This window comes from Mytilus galloprovincialis, chromosome 8 (assembly GCF_965363235.1).
Source record: "Mytilus galloprovincialis chromosome 8, xbMytGall1.hap1.1, whole genome shotgun sequence".
NCBI lineage: Eukaryota > Metazoa > Mollusca > Bivalvia > Mytilida > Mytilidae > Mytilus > Mytilus galloprovincialis.
This window is the reverse complement of record NC_134845.1, coordinates 42,101,594-42,128,256: the sequence shown is the minus strand read 5'-3', so window position 1 is coordinate 42,128,256 and position 26,663 is coordinate 42,101,594. Positions and strand designations below refer to the sequence as shown.

The following is a 26,663-nucleotide window of genomic DNA, read 5'->3' as shown; positions in this document are numbered from 1 at the left end:
AAATATAAATATATGGGCGGAGTCTTTTTGCCATATTTGGCGTGTTAACCTCTGAACTTGCAATGCATGTACACAACAGCCGCCATTTCAAACTAAAACACGGTTGTGTGTTTGTTGACAGATTGAGGTTTTAGTGTGTAGAGAAAACCAATTTGAACGAATTTTGTATAAACAGTCATTTTTTTCTTGTAAGTGATGTGAGTATTATCTCTAGTTTATTAAAATAGAGTATTTTTGGGGGAAAACAAAAAGCGATTGCAGAAAGACCTGTAAATTTGATTCAACGTATATAATTTTCATTTTTTCTCGACAGATTAGTGTAACAGTTCACAAACATACAGAAAGTTGGTCATTTTACCAATATAATTTATGAATTCTACCAGTATTTCACTCCGGGTCGCTCCATTATGTATTAGTTTATATCTTGTCCTGATCCAGTAAATATTAATAACCGTAGAGTAGACTGTCTTGTGTACATGTATGCTGATGATGTAGTCATTTTTTTTTCAGAAACACAGGAAGGCTTGCAAAAGAGAACTAATATGTTTCATGAATATTGTTTAGAATGGAGTTTTGATGTTAATTTAAAAAAGACAAAAAGTATAATTTTTTTAAACAAGCCAAGAAAATTTTTAAAATGCTGTTTACATTTTGGAGGTAAAGAGATTGAATGTGCAAAATTATATAGATATCTTGGAATCACATTTACATCTTCTTTAAAAGCATGTTTTAAGCTACAGAGATGCTTGTCATCATCTAACCCTAGTATTGCCACTTTTTTTTTTACATCTTTATGATCATACAATTAAACCCGTATGCTATTAAATGGCAGTGAAATATGGGGAATGTTACGAACTGATTCAGCTGCATGTAAAAAAGATAATATTCGAAAACAGTTTTTGGTCAGGATTCTTCTGAAAAAGCTCAAAACAAATTTATGAAATAGATTCTTGGTGTAAACAGAAAGTCAAGTAATATAACTGTAATGTCAGAGCTTGGTAGATTTCCTATGTATTTTGTTATAATTTTATCAATGTTAAAATATTGTCATACTGACTGGAACGTTTAAAAGAAGGATTTTTATTTGATGCATTTATATGTTGTAAACAGTTACATAGTTCTAATGTTAATACATGGTATTCTAGTATAGATTATATTCAGAGAGAGATTGAATTACCAAATTTTGACCATTCAATTGGTTCTTTATGTCAGTATGTCAAAAACAAACTATGTAAAAGTTATTTAACATTTTGGAATAAACTGAAGTATCAAACAATTAACTCCGAAAAAGGGAAGCTTGGTACTTATTTTTCTATAAAAAATTGTTTTAAAAAAGAAAAATATTTAGAATTACAGGACTTCAAAAAAAGACCGTCAATTTGTAAATTAAGAATAAGCGCTCACTCTTTTTAAAAATTGAGACAGACAGATATTAAAAAAACATACAGAAAGATCTGAGCGTCTTTGTTCTAATTGCTCACTTGGTAAAGTTGAAGATGAGCTTCATTTTTAGCTCACCTGACCTGAAAGGTCAAGTGAGCTTTTCTCATCACTTGGCGTCCGTCGTCCGTAATCTTTTACAAAAATCTTCTCCTCTGAAACCACTAGGCCAAATTTAACCAAACTTGGCCACAATCATCCTTGGGGTATCTAGTTTAAAAAATGTGTCCGATGACCTGGCCATCAAACCAAGATGGCCGCCAATCGGCCATGGCTAAAAATAGAACACAGGGGTAAAATGTATATTTTGGCTTATATCTTTAAAACCAAAGCATTTAGAGCAAATCTGACAAAGTGACATGGGGTAAAATTGTTTACAATAAAAGATTTAGAGAAGGCAGCTATTTTCAGGGTATGTAGGGTTAGGGCAAACAAACATATTCATTTTATGGCCTTGTAGAATTGTTATAACTCCTAGCTGCACGACTTTTTTATTTACAGATGCATGCCATAACTGCAGGAAATCTTTCAAATCAGTGTACATTTGTTTGAATATAGATTCAGGAAAAAGCATCATTGTAACACATTTCTTGTTCATTTCAATAATTTCAGTCAATAACAACAACAATACAATTACTTTATTTTAAGAGTGTTACACAGTTAGCTATATAACTAATCTTCCCTGAGGCCCTCATCATGAAAAATCAAACAAAATGCAATCATATACATAAGTATAAAAAGTCAAGTATGATAATAACTTTCAATACAACTTGATGAAATGTGATGAAAAAATAAACCTGATGACACAATCAGTTTTTAATATTATTTATACAGCTAGGTTGATTTCAATAAATGATCTGTTATTTTGAATTTGAAAGAATTAACATTTTTGATTTCAATAAATGATCTGTTATTTTGAATTTGAAAGAATTAACGTTTTTAATATTTCTTAATGGTATTTGCAAATTATTCCACAAGAATGGTCCAGAATACATAAATTTTTTTTTGAACAATTCTGTTTTTGGTTTAGGAAGTATGAGGTTTCCTTGAACAGCATTTCTCAAGGGGTATGGATTTCTGTCTGAAACATAATGAAACTTGTTAGTAAGATATGATGGGGCATCATTTTAAATGCACTTAAAAATGTCATCACAAACTTGTGATATTTTATTCTCTGTTCAACTGTCATCCAGTTTAAGTGTTTGAATAAGGGCTCAGAAGGAGCGAAAGGGTCTGTTTCTAGTATTAATCTAGCAGCTCTCTTCTGTAATTTTAATATCCTATTTAAACCGTCACTGCTACAACTACTCCACACCATACAACAATAATCAATTAGTGGCAAGATATAACCATTATAGAATAATTTTCTGCAGTCTAGATTTAGAAATTTCTTAATCTTTAATAGTAGATATAGTCTAGATGAAATTTTTGAGCAGATCACATCAATTTGATTTGTCCATGTGAGGGAAGGGTCAATTTTAATGCCTAAAAGACTTTCGCATGTAGAAGAATGTATCACTTGATTGTTAATAGTTAAACAACTCTCATTGTAATGTGGCATTGACTATTTTCATATTACCATGTAGGATATAGTTATTAACATGATGCATTTCATAAGTTAAAACGTTACCTACTAATATAAATTACACTTACACTATCACCAAGTTTATACTAACATTAACAACATGACTGAGTTCACATGTGGAGCAGGATCTGCTTACTATTCTGGAGCTCTTGAGATCACCTTGGTTTTTGGTGGGGTTCATGTTGCTCAATCTTTGGTTTTCTATGTTGTGTTTTGTGTACTGTTAGTTGGCTTTTTGCCATGCCATTTTCAGTTTGATTTGCTTTTCAACTTATGAATTTGGATATCCTTTTGATATCATAAATTTTGCCTCTCTTTTTGAAGTAATAATATTATAGATTTTTTATGCTTATTTCAGAATTTAAATGGATCCCCAGTAGAATTATGAGTTCTGAAGTTTCATCATTGTATTCTGGTAACCATAGCAATGCTATACATAGTTACTCAGCCCTACCAACACTATGTAAAGCTGCAGAAGATTCCATGAATAATAAAACCGGTGATTACCAGTTTGACGAAAATAGTCAGGTACTTGTAAAGTATAATTTATAAAGATAATATAAATAAAACTTGTGGTATGATAACTAAAAACACAACTATCAAATAAAAAGCATGAGAATGTAAAAAAAACCACTGTCACACCTAACATCAAAAGGTCACTCTGGAAATTAACACCAAAGGTCACAATGTTAATAAACATCTAAAGGCCACAATGTTCATAAACATCTAAAGGTCACAATGTAAATAAACATCTAAAGGTCACAATGTTCATAAACATCTAAAGGTCACAATGTTTATAAACATCTTATTTAAAAGTTTACACAATGCTGTAATCAAGAATAGATATTGAAAGAAAAATGTATTTGATGTCATGAACACATATTAAAGGCCAATCAGACAGCAATGTAGTAATACCAGGAAATCTTTAAAAGAGACAGACATACACATACCCAGAGGGTTATTTTAGTCAATAACACCGAACAATTAAAAAAAAAACCACTCTGAGCTCCTGGCTTGAAAGTGACACATTTAGTTTTTATTGAGCTAATTGGTTAAGTTGGAATTCAACTCCTCCTAGGACTTTGATGTTAATACAGAAAGACAATATAAGAGATAAGAGAAGATATATTTTATTACCAATAAAGGGCCCACAAGGGGCATGTAAAGACTACATTTTTAAGGAAAAAGAACATTGATTAGCATAGATACATAGGCTATGTATCTATGCTAATCAATGTTCTTTTTCCTTAAAAAGCTATTAGCTATATATAGAATTTTTCAAAATTACACAGTTACAATACAATTAGACTGTAAAAAAGCCCTTGGTTTTTAGGGATGACATCAAAAGATCAATGTAGGATAAAAAACTTAAATCAAATAGTTTGGGGGTGGGGGTCAACATGGCTGCAAGTTTTGTTAATCCAAAATCGATTTTCAGTGAAAAAAACTACATGTATGTGAATTAAGTTGTTTATCCTACATTGAACTTAAGTTGTCGTCCCTTAGTATATGATATATTAAAATGACAAATATAGGTCAGTAAAGAGCTTAGTGAACATCCCATCAATGTAGTATTTTATTTTTAACATGCACGAAAGCAATTATTTTATTAAATATTGGAATTCTTTTGTTCAATTTAGGCTACAGTGTATATTTCAGAAAGTTATATGAAAAGAAATTAACTTTTATGTGGTATTCTTTACCTAATATGTGATTATTCTCTAAGATTTGATTTATTTTACAGGGATCAGCAAAAGAAGGAAAGAAAAGGAGGAGAAAAACACATTTATGGTTACATAGACCTAAGCAGAGGTAGTTTTTAAGTTAAAAATAAATGATCATTGACGAAAAAAGTACTGAAAGAATGAAACAATACCTGCTTTTCAATTCCAATTTATTTGAAAATACCTCATGTACCTGATGACAGAACTTCTTATAAACCGGTTTTACTTAAAAACCTGTACCATATAGATAAACACAGTACCTAGGAAAGACACTCTGTAAATTAATCATCAATATATTTATACATTTCTCTTCCACTTTCACTAAAACATCCACTCATAGATGAAATTTCAAACTGCAAATTGTTGTTTAGAGGCCAACTGTAACCTGCTTCTGGGTGCAGTATTTTCTAGCTGTTTTGAAGACATTGGTGACCTTTGTGTGTTTTCTGCTCTTTGGTCATGTTGATTAGGTTATTGTCTCTTTGTCACATTCCCCATCCAATTTTCAATTGTATTAAGGTATTAAACATACTTTTAAATGTAAAATTGTTTCGTCATCAGTAATTAAATGTTTTCAATAGATTATCTCAAACTGTAGTTTACAGTAAGGTAATCTTTCAGAGATGACACTATTTTTATGATTTTTTTTTCAGTACTGAGGAAGACAGCCGTAATGGTCATGACCAGATCTGTTGTTTAATTGACAACACAAACAGATGTACTAATCATGCTGGTAATGCAAGCTATAGCAAGAGAATACAGAAAATAGTTCAGCAGAGAAAACTGAAACTGGTTAGGGATGATAGTGTAAGTCATTATATAAAGTTACAGTGGATCAGTATTTTTCGTTGGGTGCCAATTTTGGTGGGTTTCGTGGATACAGATGAACCACGAATTCATATGTTTAACAAATAGCAAATTTTCTAAGGGTTTCGTATGCAGAGATTAGCAAAACCACGAAATTAAATATCCTCGAAAATGGAGGTTTTCTTCAATTCACAAAAAATTTATACCCATGAAAATAAATGAATCCACAGTAATGTACAATATACAAAGGTAGTGTACAATATACAATATACAAAGGTAGTGTACAATATACAATATACAAAGGAAGTGTTCAATATACAAAGGTAGTGTACAATATACAATATACAAAGGTAGTGTACAATATACAATATACAAAGGTAGTGTACAATATACAATATACAAAGGTAGTGTACAATATACAAAGGTAGTGTACAATATACAATATACAAAGGTAGTGTACAATATACAATATACAAAGGTAGTGTACAATATACAATATACAAAGGTAGTGTACAAAATACAAAGATAATCTACAATATACAAAGGTAATCTACAATATACAAAGGTAGTGTACAATATACAATATACAAAGGTAGTGTACAATATACAAAGGTAGTGTACAATATACAAAGGTAGTGTACAATATACAAAGATAATCTACAATATACAAAGGTAATCTACAATATACAAAGGTAGTGTACAATATACAAAGGTAGTGTACAATATACAAATATAATATACAATATACAAAGGTAATATACAATATACAAAAGTAGTGTACAATATACAAATATAATATATAATATACAAAGGTAGTATACAATATACAAAGGTAATATACAATATACAAAAGTAGTGTACAATATACAAATATAATATATAATATACAAAGGTAATATACAATGTACAAAGATAATATACAATATACATGATATACAAAGATAATATATAATATACAAATGTAATATACAATATACAAATGTATTATACAATATACAAATGTAATATATAATATACAAATGTAATATACAATATACAAAGGTAGTGTACAATATGCAAAGATAATATACAATATACAAAGGTAATCTACAATATACAAAAGTAATATACAGTATACAATGGTTATGTACAATATACAACATGTACAAAGGAAATATACCTTATAAATATGAAGATAATACAGAAAACCTACACTACATGAAAATCATAGAAGCATTTGACCCTTCATTCAATTTATGAAAAGATAGATAAGAATTTGAACATGGCATGATTGATTTGCTAGTTGAATGACATAGATCAATTCGATGGTCATAGTCATATGTAATAAAACTATATCAAACCTGCAATTCTGACATTGGCAATTGTAAAAGATTGGGCACAAATACACTCCCAACTAAAGTTTTGCTGTTGGAAAAGGATTACAGACAGACATGCAATAGAAAATGCTTTGTAACATACAACTTCTTTGCTATCCATATAATTACAACTACTGCATCTGTCATGTCTGTTTGGAATTTGGAATATATTTACTTATCTAGAATGCATATATGAATGTGCATATAACACTTCTGTAAACATGACATGGAATTTTATAATCTTTGGCTTTGCAACTGTTTTGATTTCTGTGCCACTGATAAGTCCTATGTAGATGAAATCATCTGGTGTACCAAATTATCATGGATGAGTTTTTCATCAATGTTTCTCTCCACAGGTTTCCCATATCTATATCTGTGATTACCATAAGAATGTTATACAGAGTGTGAGAACTAAACGGAAGAGGAAAGATTCAGAAGACGATAATGGTTCTCCAGATGGGGATGAGGATATTCCAGAGGTATATCAACATGTTGTAAAAGTCATTCTGCAGTGATCCCAACACTAATTGAAATAGGGAAAATATGTTTTAACTGTAATATTAATCCATTCTTATTCAATCTGTCTTGTTACCCACTCTGAATTAAAAAAAAGTATCAATTTTCAAATGAACAAATCTATTTCTCAATCCAAAGCAAATTTTGGCTGTTTTTTTACCAAATGAACTTATAGTAAAAGGATGAAGAGCAGGCAGGGAAAAGGGGGTGTCTTATTTGTGTGATTTACTCCTTTAGTTTTCAGCTCCGATCTCTGAAACTAAATGTTGGTCCATAATGTAGAAGAATTGAAAAATTAAGGAAAATATTTATATCTTTACTAAAAAAAATAAAATCTAGTACTGTTGATTGTTTAGTGTTTTCTCTAAAGGAAGTTCGCTGCTCAGTTTAAAAATAAATAACTTTCCACGAGACACGTATATATTGATAGGGGATTAATTGAGGAATCAAAAAAGCAAAAAAAATATAGGGGTCAATGTGCTTGTTTTCGAGATATTAGCTATTGGAATTTTGGCGGGAAAATGTTCTCTCTTGATTTTTCATAGCTTTATCATTGACCAGTTAAAGGTCTCAAAAACTATTAAAGAATAAATAAAATTTTGTAAAGCTTTTACAAATAGCTTAATTATACATGCAAAACCAGAGGATTTCGAAAATCTGACAAAAAAATCCAAAACATGACAAGCAAACATCCTTAAGTTGTGATTTCATATTGTTTTTACATTATCAGGACACTGATGCTATTTTGCTGTCAAGTTTCGTTAATATTGTGGGATACCAATTTATGTGCATTTTGTTTATACTGGTGAACCAAAAAATGAAATGTTGAATGAATAACAAATTTCCTAGTCAGTGATAGTCTTATATTCAGATTTCGTCAAAACTCCACAAAAATAAATGAATCTACACTAATTGCATAAATTATATTCCTGGAGCTGTACTTTTATATAAAAAATAAATTTATCCAGAACCAAAGCATTCTTATGATGTTCAATTTATAAGTGTTAAATGATTAGAAATTAAAGTTTATTCTTCATCTTACAATATCAAGGATAAAAACAGACATGTAAAATTCAGAGAAAGGCAATGCATAATTGTAGAATACTGTGGATTCATTTATTTTCGTATGTACCAATGTTTGTGGTTGAGGAAAACTTATTTTCATGGATATTTTATTTCGATGTTTGGGCAAAGTTTGCATGCATTCCTTTAGAAAATTGATGTTCATTGAAGATTTAAATTTGTGGTTCCTCTGGACCAACGAAATCAACCAAAATTGGTATCGAAAGAATATTAATGAATCCACATTATTGTACTAACATGATGTGTCAGGTATGGGAGATAACTCTGTTCTGATCCATTGTAGATTGACTTCTTCCAAATGCCTGTGAACACGTTAAGAAGATATAAAAGACATTTTAAATTGCCAACAAGACCTGGTATGAACAAGGCACAGTTATCAGATGTAAGTTTATTTTTAGTTATAGTAAGGGAAAAATATCAGATATCAGATTTTATCTTAATCTTTAAGTAGTTTTGTTAAGAATTGTTCATTTTTAGCTCACCTGGCCCAAAGGCGTCCGTCGTCCGTCGTCGTCGTTCATCATCGTCGTCCTGCGTCCGGCGTTAACTTTTACAAAAATCTTCTAAAATTGTTCATCAGGTCAAGATCTATCTGACCTGAAATTTTCAGATGAATCGGACATTACATTGTTAGGTTGCTGCCCCTGAATTGGTAATTTTAAGGAAATTTTGCCGTATTTTTGGTTTTTATCTTGAATATTATTATAGATAGAGATAAACTGTAAACAGCAATAATGTTCAGCAAAGTAAGATCTACAAATAAGTCAACATGACCAAAATGGTCAGTTGACCACTTTAGGAGTTATTGCCCTTTATAGTCAATTTTTAACCATTTTTCTTAAATCTTAGTAATCTTTTAGAAAAATCTTCTCCTCTGAAACTACTGGGCCAAATTAAACCAAACTTGGCCATAATCATCATTGGGGTATCTAGTTTAAAAAATGTGTCCAGTAACTCGGCCAACAAACCAAGATGGCCGCCATGGCTAAAAATAGAACATGGGGGTAAAATGCAGTTTTTGGCTTAGAACTCAAAAACCAAAGCATTAAGAGCAAATCTGACAGGAAGTAAAATTGTTGATCAGGTCACAATCTATCTGCCCTGAAATTTTCAGATGAATCGGATAATCGGTTGTTAGGTTGCTGCCCCTGAATTGGTAATTTTGAGGAAATTTTGCTGTTTTTTTGTTATTATCTTGAATATTATTATAGATAGAGATAAACTGTAAACAGCAATAATGTACAGCAAAGTAAGAACTAAAAATAAGTCAACATGACCAAAAAAGTCAATTGACCCCCTAAGGAGTTATTGCCCTTCATAGTCAATTTTTAACAATTTTCATAAAATTTGTAGATTTTCAATAATATTTTCCAAAGAGACTACTGTTATAGATAGAGATAATTTAAAGCAGCAAGAATGTTTAGTAAAGTAAGATCTACAAACAAATCACCATCACCAAAACACAATTTTGTCATGAATCCATCTGTGTCCATTGTTTAATATTCACATACAGTACGGGTAGGGACTTATTTTTATGGATGCCTTAATCCGTCTAGATGTCAGACTGGTCGGACAGTTGTCCCAGTGTAATAAACACCTGCTGTGCAATATCCAAGTGGAAGGTCGTAAATCAATCTGTACCAGCTTGATTAGAATTAAATTTTACCTGTACAGATATATTAGTATTTATGAAGGATAGATAAATGTAAAATATTGTTTTGTATTCAAAGAGAAAGAATAAAAATTAAAATTAAATATAAGAATTAAAATTAAGATTAAATATAAGAATTAAAATTAAAATTAAATATAAGAATGAAAATTAAAATTAAATATTTTTTTTTTTTTTTTATAATTTGAAAAAGAAATAAAGACGATTTTTAACAATATATATTGTGTTGCCAATTATTTCAATAGTTTTGTGCCAATAAACTATTTTGTATTTGTATTTGTAAAACGTAAATATTTCATCTAATTTGAAATAATAAGCCTAATAACAACCAAGACTGTTTTCAATAAAAGTTTAAATCAAATTGTTGAGACTGATTTAATCCCGTAAATTATGCGAGTTTTCGTTGATGGTTATATTATTTCCCCCTTTTAACGTCCTGTTCCTTTATATGTTATTATTAGAAACTCAATTTTAAGTATAAGGCCAACATATCGTATTTATAAAATATGTATAGGCATTGTGAATTAAGATATTTTTCTTTTGATGCAACTTTCCCCGTAGGAGCCTCTGCATCTATTCACACCTGTCAATCATTTCTCGCAAGTGAAACATTTTGGTCAGACAGATCACTCGTGCTTTCTATTTTGACATATTTCCCGTTAATCTCTTTGAAAGTCAAACAATTGGTTTCTTTTAATACAATATTTATAACGCCGAGATCATATTTCGATTCCTATTTTAAACTATTTTTTTTAAAATTATCGACACTCGAGATAATGCCTTTCTATTTTCATGTCTGAAATTTTTTATGAAAATCGACGGTGTTATAAATATATTTTACAAATTGTATCAAATCGATACACGAAAATCAAAGTTTAACCTTATATATATAGTTTATTGAATAAATGCACATTTATACCCCAAAGGGGTTGAAGGCTAGTCGTGATCAGCTGTCTTTCCTTTTTCGTCGTACTTCTAGTCATACTATAAAAGCTCGCGCAGTCAGTATGATTTTTTTAAATCGATGTTGTATTATTTCCGAAGTTTAAAGGAGGTCTCCAAATAGATTATTTAAAGGGAATCCGGGAAATTACTGATAAAAATAAAACAAAAATAGTTAAAGAAGACTAAATCTTGTTTTGATTATACATGTATGTAAATTGATTAAATTTCTATTCTGGTAAATCGATCAAGAGCCTCAAAACTAAAGCACAATACTGTCAATCATTCCACATCAAATTTAATCATGAATGGATTTTCCCACGGTCGTTCAGTGAGGTCACCTGTGTTTACTGTTACGACATTTCCCGCCATATAAAATTCTCGTGCAGTGGACAAAATCGATCTGCTTTAATATCTTTTACATGTTTTATTACCATTCTATTCAATGTGAGTGGAGTCAAGTTAAAGTTCAACCACGTGCACACGCTGTTGATCACTGATATGTGCATCATGAAATTGTCTTTTCACGGCAATTTTTTCTTTTAGATTGCTATAAAAAATATAACATTCAAGTTTCCTTTTTTACATGGATTGTGCGTAAATTAATATTATGCAATTAAGTTCGGGATTTCGGGATCTGGGGATTCTTTTTTCGCGATGTCGGGATTTAAATTTATTTAAATTCGGGACCTTGGGACTTCGTGTTTTAAGCCCGGGATTTCGAGATCCGGACCCCTTTTACCCCCTGCCCCCAAATGCAGATCAATTATATTAATTTAGCATAATGGACAAACACGGAAATCTTAAAATAAACTTATGCCCGGGAAGAATCAATATTTTCTTCTAGTGTTATTATTTGCGTTCTATTTTAGTTATACATCTCCAACTTTCGGACAATATTTGTTTACAGTAAAAAGTAAAAACTACAAAGAATCATCAAGCTACTAATAATATACAAGTATTGCTCACTGTAATTATTTTTATCTCGGAACTGACCCAACACAGACTGAGTATTAAATACAAATTATAGAAATATTTTGCATGTGATCGCGTCAAACTAAAACGTATGCAGCAGCACTTGACAGTATTCTGCTAATCAATGGATTTACGTGGAAAATAAATCAGTAAATCAAAAATAACCGTAAGCTTCAAGAAATAGAATACATGTAAAAATATATGTTTAAAAAATTATGCAAACAAATAAGAAAAAGATACAACAAAAAACAACAAACAAACGAAAAGGAACATAAAATAAAAATAATTTTTAGGAACAAAGAAAATAAATAGCAGTTGAAATATAAAAACCATGATTAACAAAAATAAGCTATTTTTATTAAAACAAAGTTTTCTCCAGTACTTCACCTGTAAAAATATTTTATGTCAAATACGATGTAGAACTAATATAATCAATAAAGTGACTGAGAGATTAAAATTACAGGTAACCTGATTCTGAAATCAGTGAACCGTAATTCTAGCAACACGGATAAAGATGAAAGGACCATTCACACCTGGATCTGTTGATTAATGACCATACTACCTACCATAAAAATGTCCGATTATTCATATCCGACTAGACGGATTAAGACATCCATAAAAATAAGTCCCTACCCGTACTGTAGACCAAGGTGAGCGACACAGGCTCTTTAGAGCCTCTAGTTTTTGCATTCAAACATATTTTGATATAGATCCTTAATGCGCAACATATCAGAATGGGAGCAGTTCAAGGATTTAATTTTGATTAGATTGATCTTTTTCTACTTTCTTACTTTAAAATCCCTTAGAGTTGGGAAATGAAACTTTAAATGATTAGCCATCACTTCTGGAAGGGTTTTTTCGAACAAGGTTTAAAGTCAAGGTCAATAACAAAGTTTAAATTAGTTCCCCTTGTGCATTAATACCAAAAATTGTTTTTGTTCTATAAACTTCTTTTAAAGTTAACAATAAATTGGTGTATTAGTAAAGATTTTGCCTTTGGTGAGTATAAGCTAAGTTGATAGATGGGTAGGGCCTTCTGTGATAACAGCATCATTATCCTCTTGTTTATATTCTTTGATTGATAATGGCATTACAGACAAATCGATCTCAAGTTTTTCTATCTATCAAATTAAACATTTATACAAGCAAATAATAAGGTAGACCTTAGTTAGGGGAAATAACTTAAAATTGTCAGTATGTTTATGTCAACCATTTTCATAAGTATATTCTAAGCTTCTAGGTTACATAAATTATTTCCAATCTGTTTCAGGTAAATGCTAAGTATATTGATGAAACTTGATCTAAACAAGCGCATTACTGATTTAAAGAGTTATCTCCCTGAAATAAGGCTTACACCTTTAAAATCCTTTTCATTCTGTCATAAGAATAAATTTCAGAAATTTAAAGAACCAGAATTTTTTTTAAGCTTGTGCATTAGTTGGGGAATTTTAAATTGGATTATTGTCTCAACTACGACGAGAGTCATGGAAGCTAAACTAAGGTGTGCTTGTTCTTTCGTTAACATTAAAAATTTGTGAACAGGTTATACAAGTGAGACATAACCATTATTATTATCTGTCTTAATGAAAATGATATTTTACAATTTTGTTTAATATACTTCTTTTTCTTTTTCACAGATAGTAGCCAGGCATTTCAAAGGTATTCCAGTCATAGAAAAAGAAGCGCTGACGTACTTTATTTACATGGCAAAGAATTACAAAAGCAGATTTGATCAGAAACATTTAGAAACTGTTCACTAATGAATATATATCTCTAGATTTTCATTCAATGTTTTTGTCATCTTCAGTTTGACTGAATTAAAGCTAAATCATATTATCATTTTTGTTTACATTTCAAATTTAAATTTTCTGTCCTTGTTTTACTTGTTTACTACTAAATCTGAGGGTATATTAAATAATTTACATTTTTGTCGCTAATGATCATTTGAAAATCTACCCACACGAGCATTTGTATACCAATATATATATATATATATATTGTAAACTTAACTCTACTGAAGTCTATCATTTGCATTTAGCTACATTGTATATTAAGGAATAAAAAGCTTTATAATATCAGAGGATGCTTGTTATATCTATTTACTACAAAGACATACTAAAAAAGCTTTTCAACATGTTCAGAGCTGCTTATTGCTAATAATATATCATCATTGGATCAATAGTATAATTATAATACCAACTTTTCACATCCATTTAGGCTTACTTTTAGGAATACTTTTGTGATCATGGCAGATGCATGTTATGATTTCCAAATACATTATATACATGAAAATTTCAGTATTTTTATGCCACACCTACGATAGTAGAGGGGCATTATGTTTTCTGGTCTGTGCGTCCGTCTGTGCGTCCGTTCGTCCCACTTCAGGTTAAAGTTTTTGGTCAAGGTAGTTTTTGATGAAGCTGAAGTCCAATCAACTTGAAACTTAGTACACATGTTCTTTATGATATGATCTTTCTTATTTTAAAACAAAATTAAACTTTTGACCCCATTTTCATGGTCTACTGAACATAGAAATTAAAAGTGCGAGTTTCAGGTTAAAGTTTTTGGTCAAGGTAGTTTTTGATGGAGCTGACGTCCAATCAACTTGAAACTTAGTACACATGTTCCCTTTTGGTTGATCTTTTTACTTTTAAGGCCAAATTAGATTTTTTAGCCAATTTCACGGTCCAATGAACATGGAAAATGATAATGCGAGTGGGGCATCCGTGTACTTTGGACACATTCTTGTTTATTAGTAGAATTTGGTATATAAGCACTTTTAGTAATACAGTGCTGTATTTCAAATTCATAGAACAATAATATGAGGACAGTAATAAAATAAGGGAACGATCATGATGCATAAGAATCTTATTGTTTACTTAACAAATATTATCATTGTGAACTTAATGCAAGTTTTCCACAGAGTTATCTCCTATTGGTCAAGTTACTTAAACTTTTGTTTGTTCTATTTTCCCATTGAATAAATAGAAAAGCTATTGTTCCTGTGGGTAGTTTATTTACTGGGATGAGTGGTAGCTTCAGAGATTTCCTAATCTTAAACACAAGTTATTGTCTGGAAACCAGAAGATGCTTGTTTTTACCCCTTTTTTTCTTAAACATTTAGGGCAATTTCCCACAAACATTTTTGTAACCATGTAGTTCAATCTCAGTGAAATCCATTGACTTACACATAAGTTATTATCAAATTACAAAATGCCTGTTTGGGCCCTATAATTCCTTAACTGTTGGTACCAGAACCCCCAAAATCAACCTCGATAATTTCATAGAGACCTTTCAGTTCAACTCTAGTTATTGTCTGGAAACCAAATGTATCTTCAGAAGAAGTGTTCCTATTTCACCCGCCATAGCACAAATTAAGTCCAAACAAGGGCAATATCTTCAAAACAATTTCCATCATTCTATAATATTTATAAAACTGGGTCAATAATAAGGGAGGCAACATTAATAAGTTATGTATTGAAAAAATCCTCAATTGTTTATAGTATGTAATTATTGATTAAGGGGGCTCGCGGGTCTAAATCAATTTTTTTTCTTAATATAGGATTTCACTAAATATTTTCGCTAATATGGCATTCTTTCACCATAGGGAGATTATTTGGAGCTTTTTCAATGATAAATTAATTGTAAAAGTCATCTGGGGCCAAAACGAATAAATTTTTTGGAATGATTTTTGTACCATATGATAAAGTAACAACTAATAAAGTAATAAATAAAATTTGTAATGAGGAAAAAAATGAACATTTTTTTCCTGAAATTTTTATACCCTCAAGCCTCCTTAAATGTAATGCAAAAAGATCTTGATGCAAGAGTGAAAAAAAGACTTACTTGATTGAGTTAAGCCTTTTCAATTGATATTTTGGTAAGGATGAAGGTTGGTACCTATTAAAACGCATAAACCTGCTGCATTTGTTTCCACATGTCTTAAGTCAGGAACCTGATGTTCAGTAGTTGTTGATGATGTGGATCAGGTTTCATGTTTCTTGTTTATTATATAGATTAGACTGTTATTTTTCCAATCTAAATGGTTTTACACTTCTGGTAGTCATTGTTGGGGCCCTATTATAGCTTGCTATTTGGTTTGAGACAAGGCACGGTGTTTGTCCTTTCATGGTTTTTCTTTTAAAAATTGTGACTTGGATGGAGAGTTGTCCCTTACCACATCTTCTAATATCCATTAACAAATGTAGAGCACAGCTGGATTTGTCTTACTTCTAATTACATGTACCTTGTTGGATATTTGACATCAAATTTCAGATTTTTTTATGGTTACAAAAGTGTGAACTTAAATTTTAAATGGGCACACAAAATGTCAGGTTAATGCTTACAAAGGTTAAGATGCCAGTAGAACAGCATGCACAATCTTAACTATATCTCTCATTTTGAGCATAACATTTCCCTAAAAACCTTGCAAATATGTTCCATTAAAAAAAAATTGAGATCGATCTGAGTCGATGGTGTAAACTATTTGTATAATTAATGCTTCACATTTCTGTAGATCATTTCCAAGGTTCATTAGTAAATGTTCAGTTTTAGTGGTTTTCTTAACTTATCAGATACTATAACAAGAGGTCAACTTGTTTCTGGTGTATGTATTGAATGTCTGGTTAACATGAAAAACAGTTCATAGGACCTGGATCTTGTTTTCATGGTTCATTGGAAAATATTGTTATAGAGATCTGGCTTTTTCAAGATGCAATAACAATGGGCCTCTCTAGATGGTGTGTGCAGTAATTGTAAGGTGTACATGTCTAACTGACCGACAGGTTTCCTTTGACATCTTAGTCATGGTTGATTGGTCAATGTAACCTCGACATGGTTTTGACAGTTTATCAGATACTATAGTAATGCAAAAAGGTTAACTTTATTTGGTGTATGGATTGTCAGGTAAACGTATTATATTGACAGAAATAAGTGTTTTCTGTTGGGCTTTTAATTGGTTAATCTGCAATGCAGCATGTTTTTTTTTGTTTTTTTATGAAATGGTTGTGACAGACTTGATTTTAGATATCAAACTATTAAAAGTATGAAAACTTGGAAAGGAACTTGTAAGGAAAGTCCAAGTCAAGTTTAGTTTCATTCTGTCAAGTTCTGGAAAAGGAAACTGATTGCAAAATCTCGCTTGACCTTCAACTTAGTGTTCTTATTATGCCTGTATAGTCTTTAATTTTCCAGTGGTTCCTGCAATCTTGTGATGGTTTTTAATACAGAGTAAGTTGTTAGTTTCAGACATGTGGCTATATTGATTATATTCATTGACCAACTTGTCTGAACTTTGTGATGTGTATTAAACTAATGCTTTAAGATAGACTAGGGTAACAAACTATGATAACTATTTAAGGGTGTTAATGAAATTGTACTCAATAAGCTGAACACCAAATCCAGTAGAATTTGAGTACCATGATTATTCTCTAAACTTTATGACCACAAGGCTGTAGTTACAGTATAGAGGCTTATTTTCGCAGGGTGTAAATTTTGGCTTATTTTTACGGTAAGAACAAAATCGCCAAAACAAATTCCGCCAACTTAAAACAGCACATGCAAAGGTATTGATAAAAGTTTTGGTGCCGCCAATATATTTCCTTATTCAATGAAAATCGCTAAATTTTACACCCCCATAAATAACCCGCTACCGGTATACGGTATTATGCTGATGGATACCATTTCAATTCATATAATTTGTATTCTTTACCAATCCCAGTATCTAGTTTACAAGTATATAACACAAACAGACAGCTTTATAATTTATTATAGTACAGACTAATGGTTTGTGTTCCATAATGTCACAATAAATAGCCAGCCAGCCTATTCACAGGAGTGGTTTTTTTTTAGTCTACAGTTTGTGCAGTTTCTCGTTCAGTGCTAATTGTGCCTTGGTCAGGTTAGCTAGATAAACTACCATCAATAAATCCTACAAAAACAAAGGCAAATTTTTATTGTCACAGAAATTTAGCCATTATTGTCATTACTATTCTATTCTATACTTCGAAACAAATTGCCATACATAGAAGAAAACAAACAAATAACAAAGCAGTGATTGAAGTTAGCATTGTAGCCCATATCTTATATTTTGTACCCAATAAATATAGTTTTTTAGGGGCCATTGGTGAGTGGGCCCCTGTTAAATTCAAACCCTGCAAAGGATTGATTCTGAAATAATATAAGAGTTGTTCCAGAATTGAACAAAGATCAGCAGTCACCTCTTTTTTAAGCTGATGGGTTGTTGCTATCAATAAGAAAGAAAGCCTGAATAATCATAATTAAAAGTGTACCCTATTTTTAATTAAGTATAACTCAAATACACTCATATCAATGCAAGTTCAGATTCTTGTTAATTCTACCAAACTGTTACATATTCCATAGAGTAGTTCCACCCTTTACCATGATAAATCAAAAAATTCTTAGTCTACCAAAAAATTTACTTTTTTTAATCTAATCATGCCAATATAATTATCCCCCCTTCTAATAATTATGTATTTTACATATATCTATTGAAAAACATATCATATTTAGACACTGTCTGCTGCATTTTTGAAAATCCTAACAAGCAGCACTTTTTGATACCAAATGTGTATTTACCTTCATGCTAGCATTTAACATTGTATCAAATTCATCTTTGTCTATCTGTGGTACACTGTCCATTAAATCCATGAGAAATCTTCCTACATTACTGTCAGCAGGAATCTTGTTAGCCTAGAATCAAAAAGTATTTTCTTGTCAGTTATTACCAATAAAGATGTTTATTAAAGTTTGTCAAAACAGTTGTTAAATGATTTGGTGTAAAACATATTTTTCAGAATATACTGTCTTTCTTCCATCACAATTTTTTTCACCTTACTCTTGAGCCATAAATACTGTCACGTGTGTGGATTCATTTATTATCGAGGTTATCAATTTTCATGGATTAAGGGAAACTTGCATTTTGGTGGATATTTGATTTCATGGTTTTGCCGTTTTCTGTGTACAAAGCCGGCAAAGAAAATGTGTAATTCCTTGGAAAATTTGAATTCATGGTTCACATAAAAATTGGTATCAAACTAATAATAATGAATCCACAATGGCTAAAATGTACTGCATACGGAAAAGTGAAAAATTAATGGATGGATGGTCTTTATATAAAATATCTCACACTTTATCTTTTTTCCTTGAACCTCCTTCCCTCTACATCATCTAGATATCCCTGCATTATACATAATATAACCATGAACCATCAATTCTTCACAACACTGTCTAAATATTTCTACATTGTAGCAAATTTATCTTTCTATAAACCCCATACTCACTAAATTATCCTCTATACATTCCTGTGTTATAGCTAATCTATCATTTCATAAACCCCATACTTACTAAAATATCCTCTATATATTCCTGCGTTACAGCTAATTTATCTTTTAATGAACTACAAGCTCTGGATACTTGTGTCAAGTCAGATACCATCTGAACAGTTCTCTTAGGATTATGTTTTCCCTTTTGTATGAGGTCAACTGTAAAATACAAATTAGCATTTATTAAGACATTAGACATGTAAGAATATGCTTGAGGCTTTTCAGAGGAAGATAGCAGGTAGCATGTTGCACAACACTTTTTTGTATACACTAACAACTGTGATGTTTTATTTTCATGTGTAACAGAAATGTATTTGCTTCCACCCCTGTTCCAGACATGAATCAAAGCCTTAAAGGCTGTAAAAGCAATTGCTGCCATGTTAATGTTTGGGGACTTTTATTTTTCATCCACATATATACAAGAATTAAACCTGACATGAGTGTTGTCTAGTTAAAAGTAAGAAGGTTTTAACTTTATATAAATAAAAGACTTTAGCAGAAAGTCATTTTTAATATGTTTTATATTTCACAAGGAGACAACACGTTTACCAGGCTAAAGTTGGGGTCAAATATACTATTTATATGGATAGTCGACCTTCCTATGGATAGAAACAAGTGCATGTGGGTACGAGATAACTACAATTCTCATGCAATCCCGAAAAGGGGGGTCATCACAGACAAACATGACATTAAATCGTTATCACTGAACTAGTATATATATTGTATAGGGCCAGCTAAAGGACGCCTCCGGGTGTGGGAATTTTTCGCTGCATTGAAGACCTGTTGGTGACCTTAATTCTGCTGTTGTATGTTTTTCTATGGCCGGGTTGTTGTCTCTTTGACAAATTCCCCATTTCCATTCTCAATTTTATTATACGAACAAGAACAAACAGCTCTACGTTGCTTTGATATTTATCAATTTTCAGGAAACATTGCGAAACATGATCTTCAATATTTCGAAAACATGTGAAATAAAATTGCTAACACGGTGGACCGTCGAGTGTCAACAAACGTAGTCGACTTGTTCACTGAAAAGACGAGGATAATGGTTTCATCTGACATTTGTTATGCAAACCTAGTTTTGATCATGATATTTAAAAAGACGTACTTTTTTTCTATCTATGAACTAGAAAACTCCAAATTGTAAATATCTCTTCATCTGGACCGACTTGGCATCTACTACGTTTGGACGGGTCCATTTCATTAGTAAGGTGATCGATAAATATTACGGAGTTTTGACAGAAACGGAAAACGAACTTATTGTTATGTGTTTTCAACAAGGGTTTCGTTCCGCTAAATTATTTGCGCAAATAAAGTTTGTCTATTTTTAGATTACAGGTAATAATTTGACACTACGCATTAACCTGTGTAGTGATTTTGATTTTACGATAAATGTATGAATGAACGATAATTTTATGAATGAACAAGAGCACCTGACCTCTTAAAGAAACACAAATTAAACATAAAAAACCGTATTTATTAGGAGATAATTCAGTTAAATTTTCAATACTAAATCAACAACTGAAATGAATCCATATTTTGTTGAAACATCGTACGAACGGCGGAAAACGGAATCGCATTTATAAAAATGTACTTTTTTTCACTCGGACTTTCATGTTATTTGATAGTCAAACGGTTGACCCTTTAAATACAAAAATACATCTACAAGAACATATTCTGAAACTTCTTAAATCAACTAACTTTTTTTTTAAAGTTTCAAGCTATGTATTGCATTAGAAAACATACATAGGTGTTAAAGAATGACTGACCAGGAGCCTGTTTAACAAAATACTATGGCTTGATCTGGGCGGAGTCTCTGATCTGGGTCACAAAGATGGCCATACGCGACGGCATAAAAGCAATTGCTTTAAAAAATTGGTATAGGGTGGTCAATCCTCCAATAATTTTTCATGAAACTTGCTTTCTCATATACAACTTGTTAGTAGTTTAGGTACCTGTATTGAGTCAGGATACAAAAATCAACAACTTTCTTTAAGTTTAAGTTCTTGTATATGGTTTAATATTTGTAAAGCATCAATGTTGATCTTAATAAGTAGTAAATTATCTCCCTTTTTTTTTTTAATGAAACAAGAGTCATGATACATCAAATAAAAATTCAAAAAATAAGACAAAGAGAACAATGGCAATTAGTTGTATGTGTTGACTTCAATGAAAGCAAAGGATAAGTATATATGGCTGAATTTTGTAAAGAGTAAAGACAATATTTAACTTACCACCAACTCGTTCTGGTTCATAAGCTATCATTTCTACTTGAACTGGTGTAAACATAGTTCCCATGGTCTTTCCTGGAACTCCAATTGTTGAACTAATAATAAATGATCAACAGTACAATGTTTTTAAGAATATAACAAGTGAAATAAGACAACATTAAGTATCTGAACCTTAGTTAGCCATGTGCTTTGCAAAGCAAATGTCATTGTTCTGGAATAATTGAAACTAATAAGAAACAAGTCCAGTTTTTTTATTGGTTGAATTTTGGCACTGAGTATGATAATCATGTGGCTGTAAGGATTAATGTATTTGGGTCTCTGAGATCAGTGTGAAAATTTGCGTTTCTATGACATTGTATGATGAGTTAATATGAACATTAAATATATGAATTGTATTCACTCTAAATGCTCTCAGAACAAAATGTCTTCTGTTACAAAGCAAAACAATAATTGTAGACTAAATTGACTGGTACCTACCTTACATAAGCTTTGATATCCATTTTAGAACTTTTTAGACTGGTATCAACAGTTAAATGTACTGGATTTTTAGATTCTCTTGTATAATATTCATGGATAAGTACAGAGTGCTCAGACACTTCATTCCCTGTAGAATACCTATAAAATATTTATTTCATCTTAGGTATATAAACCTCATTAATTTCACTCTAGAGAATTCAATATCATGAAGATAAAAGAAAACACAGACAATATAATATTTCAAGATACATAGACATGATAGAAGTCCAAGGACCATAACTCTGCACAAAACCATCAGACTGGAACAAACTACAAATGTGATCTTCAAAGTGTCATGATCAAACTACATAACAAATATCAAATCAATATTTTGAAGCATAAAAAAAAGAGTGGAAAACCGATTAAGCAGTGATTGGGAAGGATGTGCGCCCTGCGCCTATAGCGCATATTGACAAGAAATGGCGCATACAGTGACAAATGTAAGCGCCCACGTGGTGCACGATATTTTTCACTTCGTTTAGATATCGTCAAATGGATTTCCGATCATGTTCCGTGCCGCCATGTGTGTGTACACAACTGTGTAATGTTCCTCCTATGATAGGAGTACTTATATATTTTTGGAACGTCTCAGGTGTTTCCCTATGATAATAGAACCATGCGGTTTAACGTCTCGGGTGTTTTCCTATTGTAATAATAGAACCATGCGGTCTAACTGATAACCCAAAAAACGTAATTAACCATCATTCATGATATATTTTTTTTGTAAACAACTTTAACTTTTGGCTAGTACAGACGAGATTTAACTCTAATAATAATCTCATTTAGTTTAGCTTGCTATTATTTCGATTGAAAAAACCCAAAAGACTTTTTAGGAATATAGTTTTTGTCTCCATAAAAGACCCTTAACTGTCATGTTTTGGCCTTTGGCTCGTTTTGACATTTTGTAAACATGACTTATTTGTTGTATTGTTCTATGAATTAATGGTACTCTATACTGTTATTCTTGTCACTGTGATGAAGTTATAATAATACAAGAAGTGCAGAGGAAATGCCTGAAATGTCCTCTGATACGGAACGTCTGGAATAAGTATGGTATCGACGAAGACCCAAATTTAATGTACAAAAAAAACCATGAACATGAACAAGGCAACAGTAGAAGTTTAAACATTGTAAATAAAGGTTAACTTAAATATTGTTCAGGTTGGAAGAAGTTATTGTATATTCATTGAAATTGAAATTACAAAATCACAGGAACAATATCCATGATTTTATTTAAAATCATAAAGGTAAGTACCAACACCTCTTTGCCAAATATACTGATACTTTTTTGTGTACAAAAGTCAATTCAAATGGCCCACTCATTTGACAACATGGCCCATTGAATTTATTTTTGAGGGGCCCTGGGCCAATAGTGAAAAAAAACCTTCCAGATCACTGATTAAGAAGCATAAAAAAAGATTGGAAAACTGATTATGAAGCATAAAAAAAGATTGGAAAACTGATTATGAAGCATAAAAAAAGTGTGGAAAACTGATTTGCTGGTCTTACAATGGACAAACAGACACACATACTACTTCATCAGTAGGGGACAAATAAACATGCACAACTAAACTTACCATCCAACTATGACTTCTGAAGCATTGACTTTTCTGTGAAGTTCATACATGTTTCTAGCATATTCCAGATCAGCTGCAACCTACAACAAGAAAACAACCTTAATCTCATGATAAAAACTAAAGTGTCTATGTTCTAAATTAAAATTTTAATATTGCAACATAAAACTTGATGCTCTGCAGGGCGCAGCTTTATATGACCGCAGAGGTCAAACCCTGAACGGTTGGGGCAAGTATGGACACAACATTCAAGCTGGATTCAGCTCTGAATTTGGATTGTGATTAAATAGTTGACACAGCATAGGTTTCCGACACAGAATGAATGTGGTCTAATGAACTTAAAATTTTTTTTTTGCTTTTGAGCAATTCACTATGCTGTTGAATATTAATCCTCTCATAAAGAAAAAGAATGTGTTTTTTTTATCTGAAATCTAAAATGAGAAAAATTGACCTTAGTGTTAATTATTTTACCAACTTACCTCATCCTCAGATTCATTATGTGGAACTGCAAAACAGTTTGTTACTTCTAATGATCCTTTGTCATATATTCCTGAAATAGAAGAGAATCAAACACTGAGTTTTGTACTTTATTTGTGTTTTGAGGTTACAAACATTGAGTAATAACATTTGGTTTAGGCCAGGCGCGTAGCTCCCTTTTCGCAAACATACATGTGCGTGCACATCGGCATGCTGAGCAAAAAAAAATTTGCTGTATTACGTCAGTTGAAATCATGTCTATGAACCCTAAAAAAAGATAGGTTATCATTGGTAGCCTTAATGCATATTCATCGTAATTAATTAGCATTGTGTATAAGATTCATAACATTCGTTTGAGGCTAATAAAAAAAAATGTGTGTTTCCAAATGCATCTTTAAAAAAAGAAGGGGTACACAAATGTAGGTACATTTGTAGGTAGGGATTATTTTTTATTTTACAATATTTTTACATTGAGTGCATGAGACTGAGAGGGACATTCTGACTTTAACCGTGCTTATAGAAAATGACATAAAAAACTTTAAAGGTACGCTATTTTAGAGCTTTAAAAATGAGGCAAGTAATGGGGGTACCTTCATGAAAAATAATGGTAAATATTCTTGCCAAATAACGTTTACGGTAATTTTTGATGCATGACGATAAAATGTACTTTCTTGTAGACCATAAAAAATCAACTCATTTTGACGCATCACCTAAATCACCAAAAAATTATGACACTAACGATAATTATCTGAATTCTAGTCAAATCGGCACCTGGTTAAATCGGTACCTGGTCAAATCGGCACCTAGTCAAATTGGCACCTGGTTAAATCGGCACTTGATGTAGTCAATTCGGCACCCATGTAAAATTTGTTTATATATATGTTGTGTACAAGATGTAAGTTTGTACAAATTATAATTTGTACAGGGTTTCTGTACCAGTTAAAAGTTTTTTGACACACATTTTCTTACACCAGGTGATACAAGTTTATCTTTAAAAATGTTCTAGTTCAATGTTTTAAATTCAAATTTATATGCTTCAACCTAAAATTTCGTGCTATTCTCCTTGTCCTCACAATGGAAATGAGGATACCTGAATAGTTTAAATTATAATTTTAATTTTCTCCTGATACCATATGTATATCCATAAAAAGTCTTTTTGTGGTCTAATAATGTTTTTGTATTAATTCTCACTATTAGATTGTATCATATAGTTGTGAAAATATGACAGAAATATGCGAAACAAAAGCCGGTGTTACATTGTGTTCAGCAGTTCATAAAACACTGATAACATGCACAAAAACTCTGTACAATTTATAATTTGTACAACATTACAACTTAATCTCTGTATGGTGAACCAACGCCTGTGTGAATAATTTCGATAGAATCCCTGAAGAACAAAAAAACATCAATAACTCTACCTGTATACTGTTGAGTTAAAAAAAATATTAACTATGTACTTGATTAAAGTTATTAATTAATTGAAAAGAAAATTTATCAAAACATCAGTCACATAATCCAACCCCCAAAATAGATCATGATCGAATTTATACATTTTTAGAATTATTTATATATCTGGAACTATTATGCTAGTATACTTAACTGACCAACTTAGCATAATAGTCCCAGTCCCATATATTATATCAAATATTATTGGATGCCGAATTGACTTTAAATAGGTGCCGATTTGACTTTTTCTATGGGTGCCGATTTGACCAAGTGCCGATTTGACTTGTACCCGGATCTGGGACCTCTGACTAATCATGATAAGGATATTTTGACGAGTCACAGTAAACTTTTAACCAGTTTGACGCTAACGGTAGGGTCGGTAGCCAAAAATAACTGTTTGACCCTCCTGAATATGCATTGTGCACAAGTTTCAAAACATTTGGTTGAAGCAAACTAAAGTTAGACAATGAAAACTCAAAATTTCAGCAATTTTTCCTTCAGGAAAGGGGTACAACAGTAAAAGTGAAGCTGCCAATATTCTTAAAATCGGGTGATTTATTACTTGTTATCATATTGAACATCAAATTACCGTTGTTTAGGAAAGTTGGAACGCATACAGAACTTGGCATATGCTTTATAACGTATAAAATGACAGATGTAATTTGTAAACAATGAAGTTTAAAAGCATTTCTTATTCCTAATTATTTTAAATAGTGACTTTGTAATTCATCAAACAAGTACCCAATAATGTTCCAATCACTCTTTTTGCGTCCTCGTTTCGCCTTTCATATGAATCGATTATACTAAATAAAACAACCGGGTGAACCCGGCACACGAGGCTGGCTGCCATATTTGAAGAGAATGCAAACTTAATCAATCGTTTGATAAAATAAAAAAAATTATGCGATGGTTTACATATTAATTCAAAACAAACTTAAACAATTGAGAATATAATTACGAAATTAGTAATCTGAACTAAT

The 26,663-nt window shown here is 31.3% G+C and overlaps 2 protein-coding genes across 2 annotated transcripts; one reads left to right on the top strand and one right to left on the bottom strand.

The window, feature by feature from the left end:
* Positions 1–34: 34 nt before the first annotated feature.
* LOC143041964 (histone deacetylase complex subunit SAP30L-like) lies at positions 35–14,174 on the top strand. Its single transcript, XM_076214145.1, has 7 exons — positions 35–188; positions 3,384–3,553; positions 4,770–4,837; positions 5,403–5,556; positions 7,268–7,390; positions 8,794–8,892; positions 13,734–14,174. Exons 2-7 carry the CDS (start codon positions 3,410–3,412, stop codon positions 13,854–13,856), a joined length of 711 nt encoding a protein of 236 aa, XP_076070260.1. The 5' UTR covers positions 35–188; positions 3,384–3,409; the 3' UTR covers positions 13,857–14,174.
* Positions 14,175–17,845: 3,671 nt separating this feature from the next.
* LOC143041962 (eukaryotic translation initiation factor 3 subunit F-like) lies at positions 17,846–26,553 on the bottom strand. The gene is made up of 8 exons (XM_076214143.1): positions 26,425–26,553; positions 24,240–24,310; positions 23,764–23,843; positions 22,148–22,285; positions 21,674–21,765; positions 19,462–19,598; positions 18,694–18,807; positions 17,846–18,025 (listed from the first exon to the last, which is right to left on the bottom strand). Exons 1-8 carry the CDS (start codon positions 26,531–26,533, stop codon positions 17,948–17,950), a joined length of 819 nt encoding a protein of 272 aa, XP_076070258.1. The 5' UTR covers positions 26,534–26,553; the 3' UTR covers positions 17,846–17,947.
* Between the last annotated feature and the right edge of the window lie 110 nt (positions 26,554–26,663).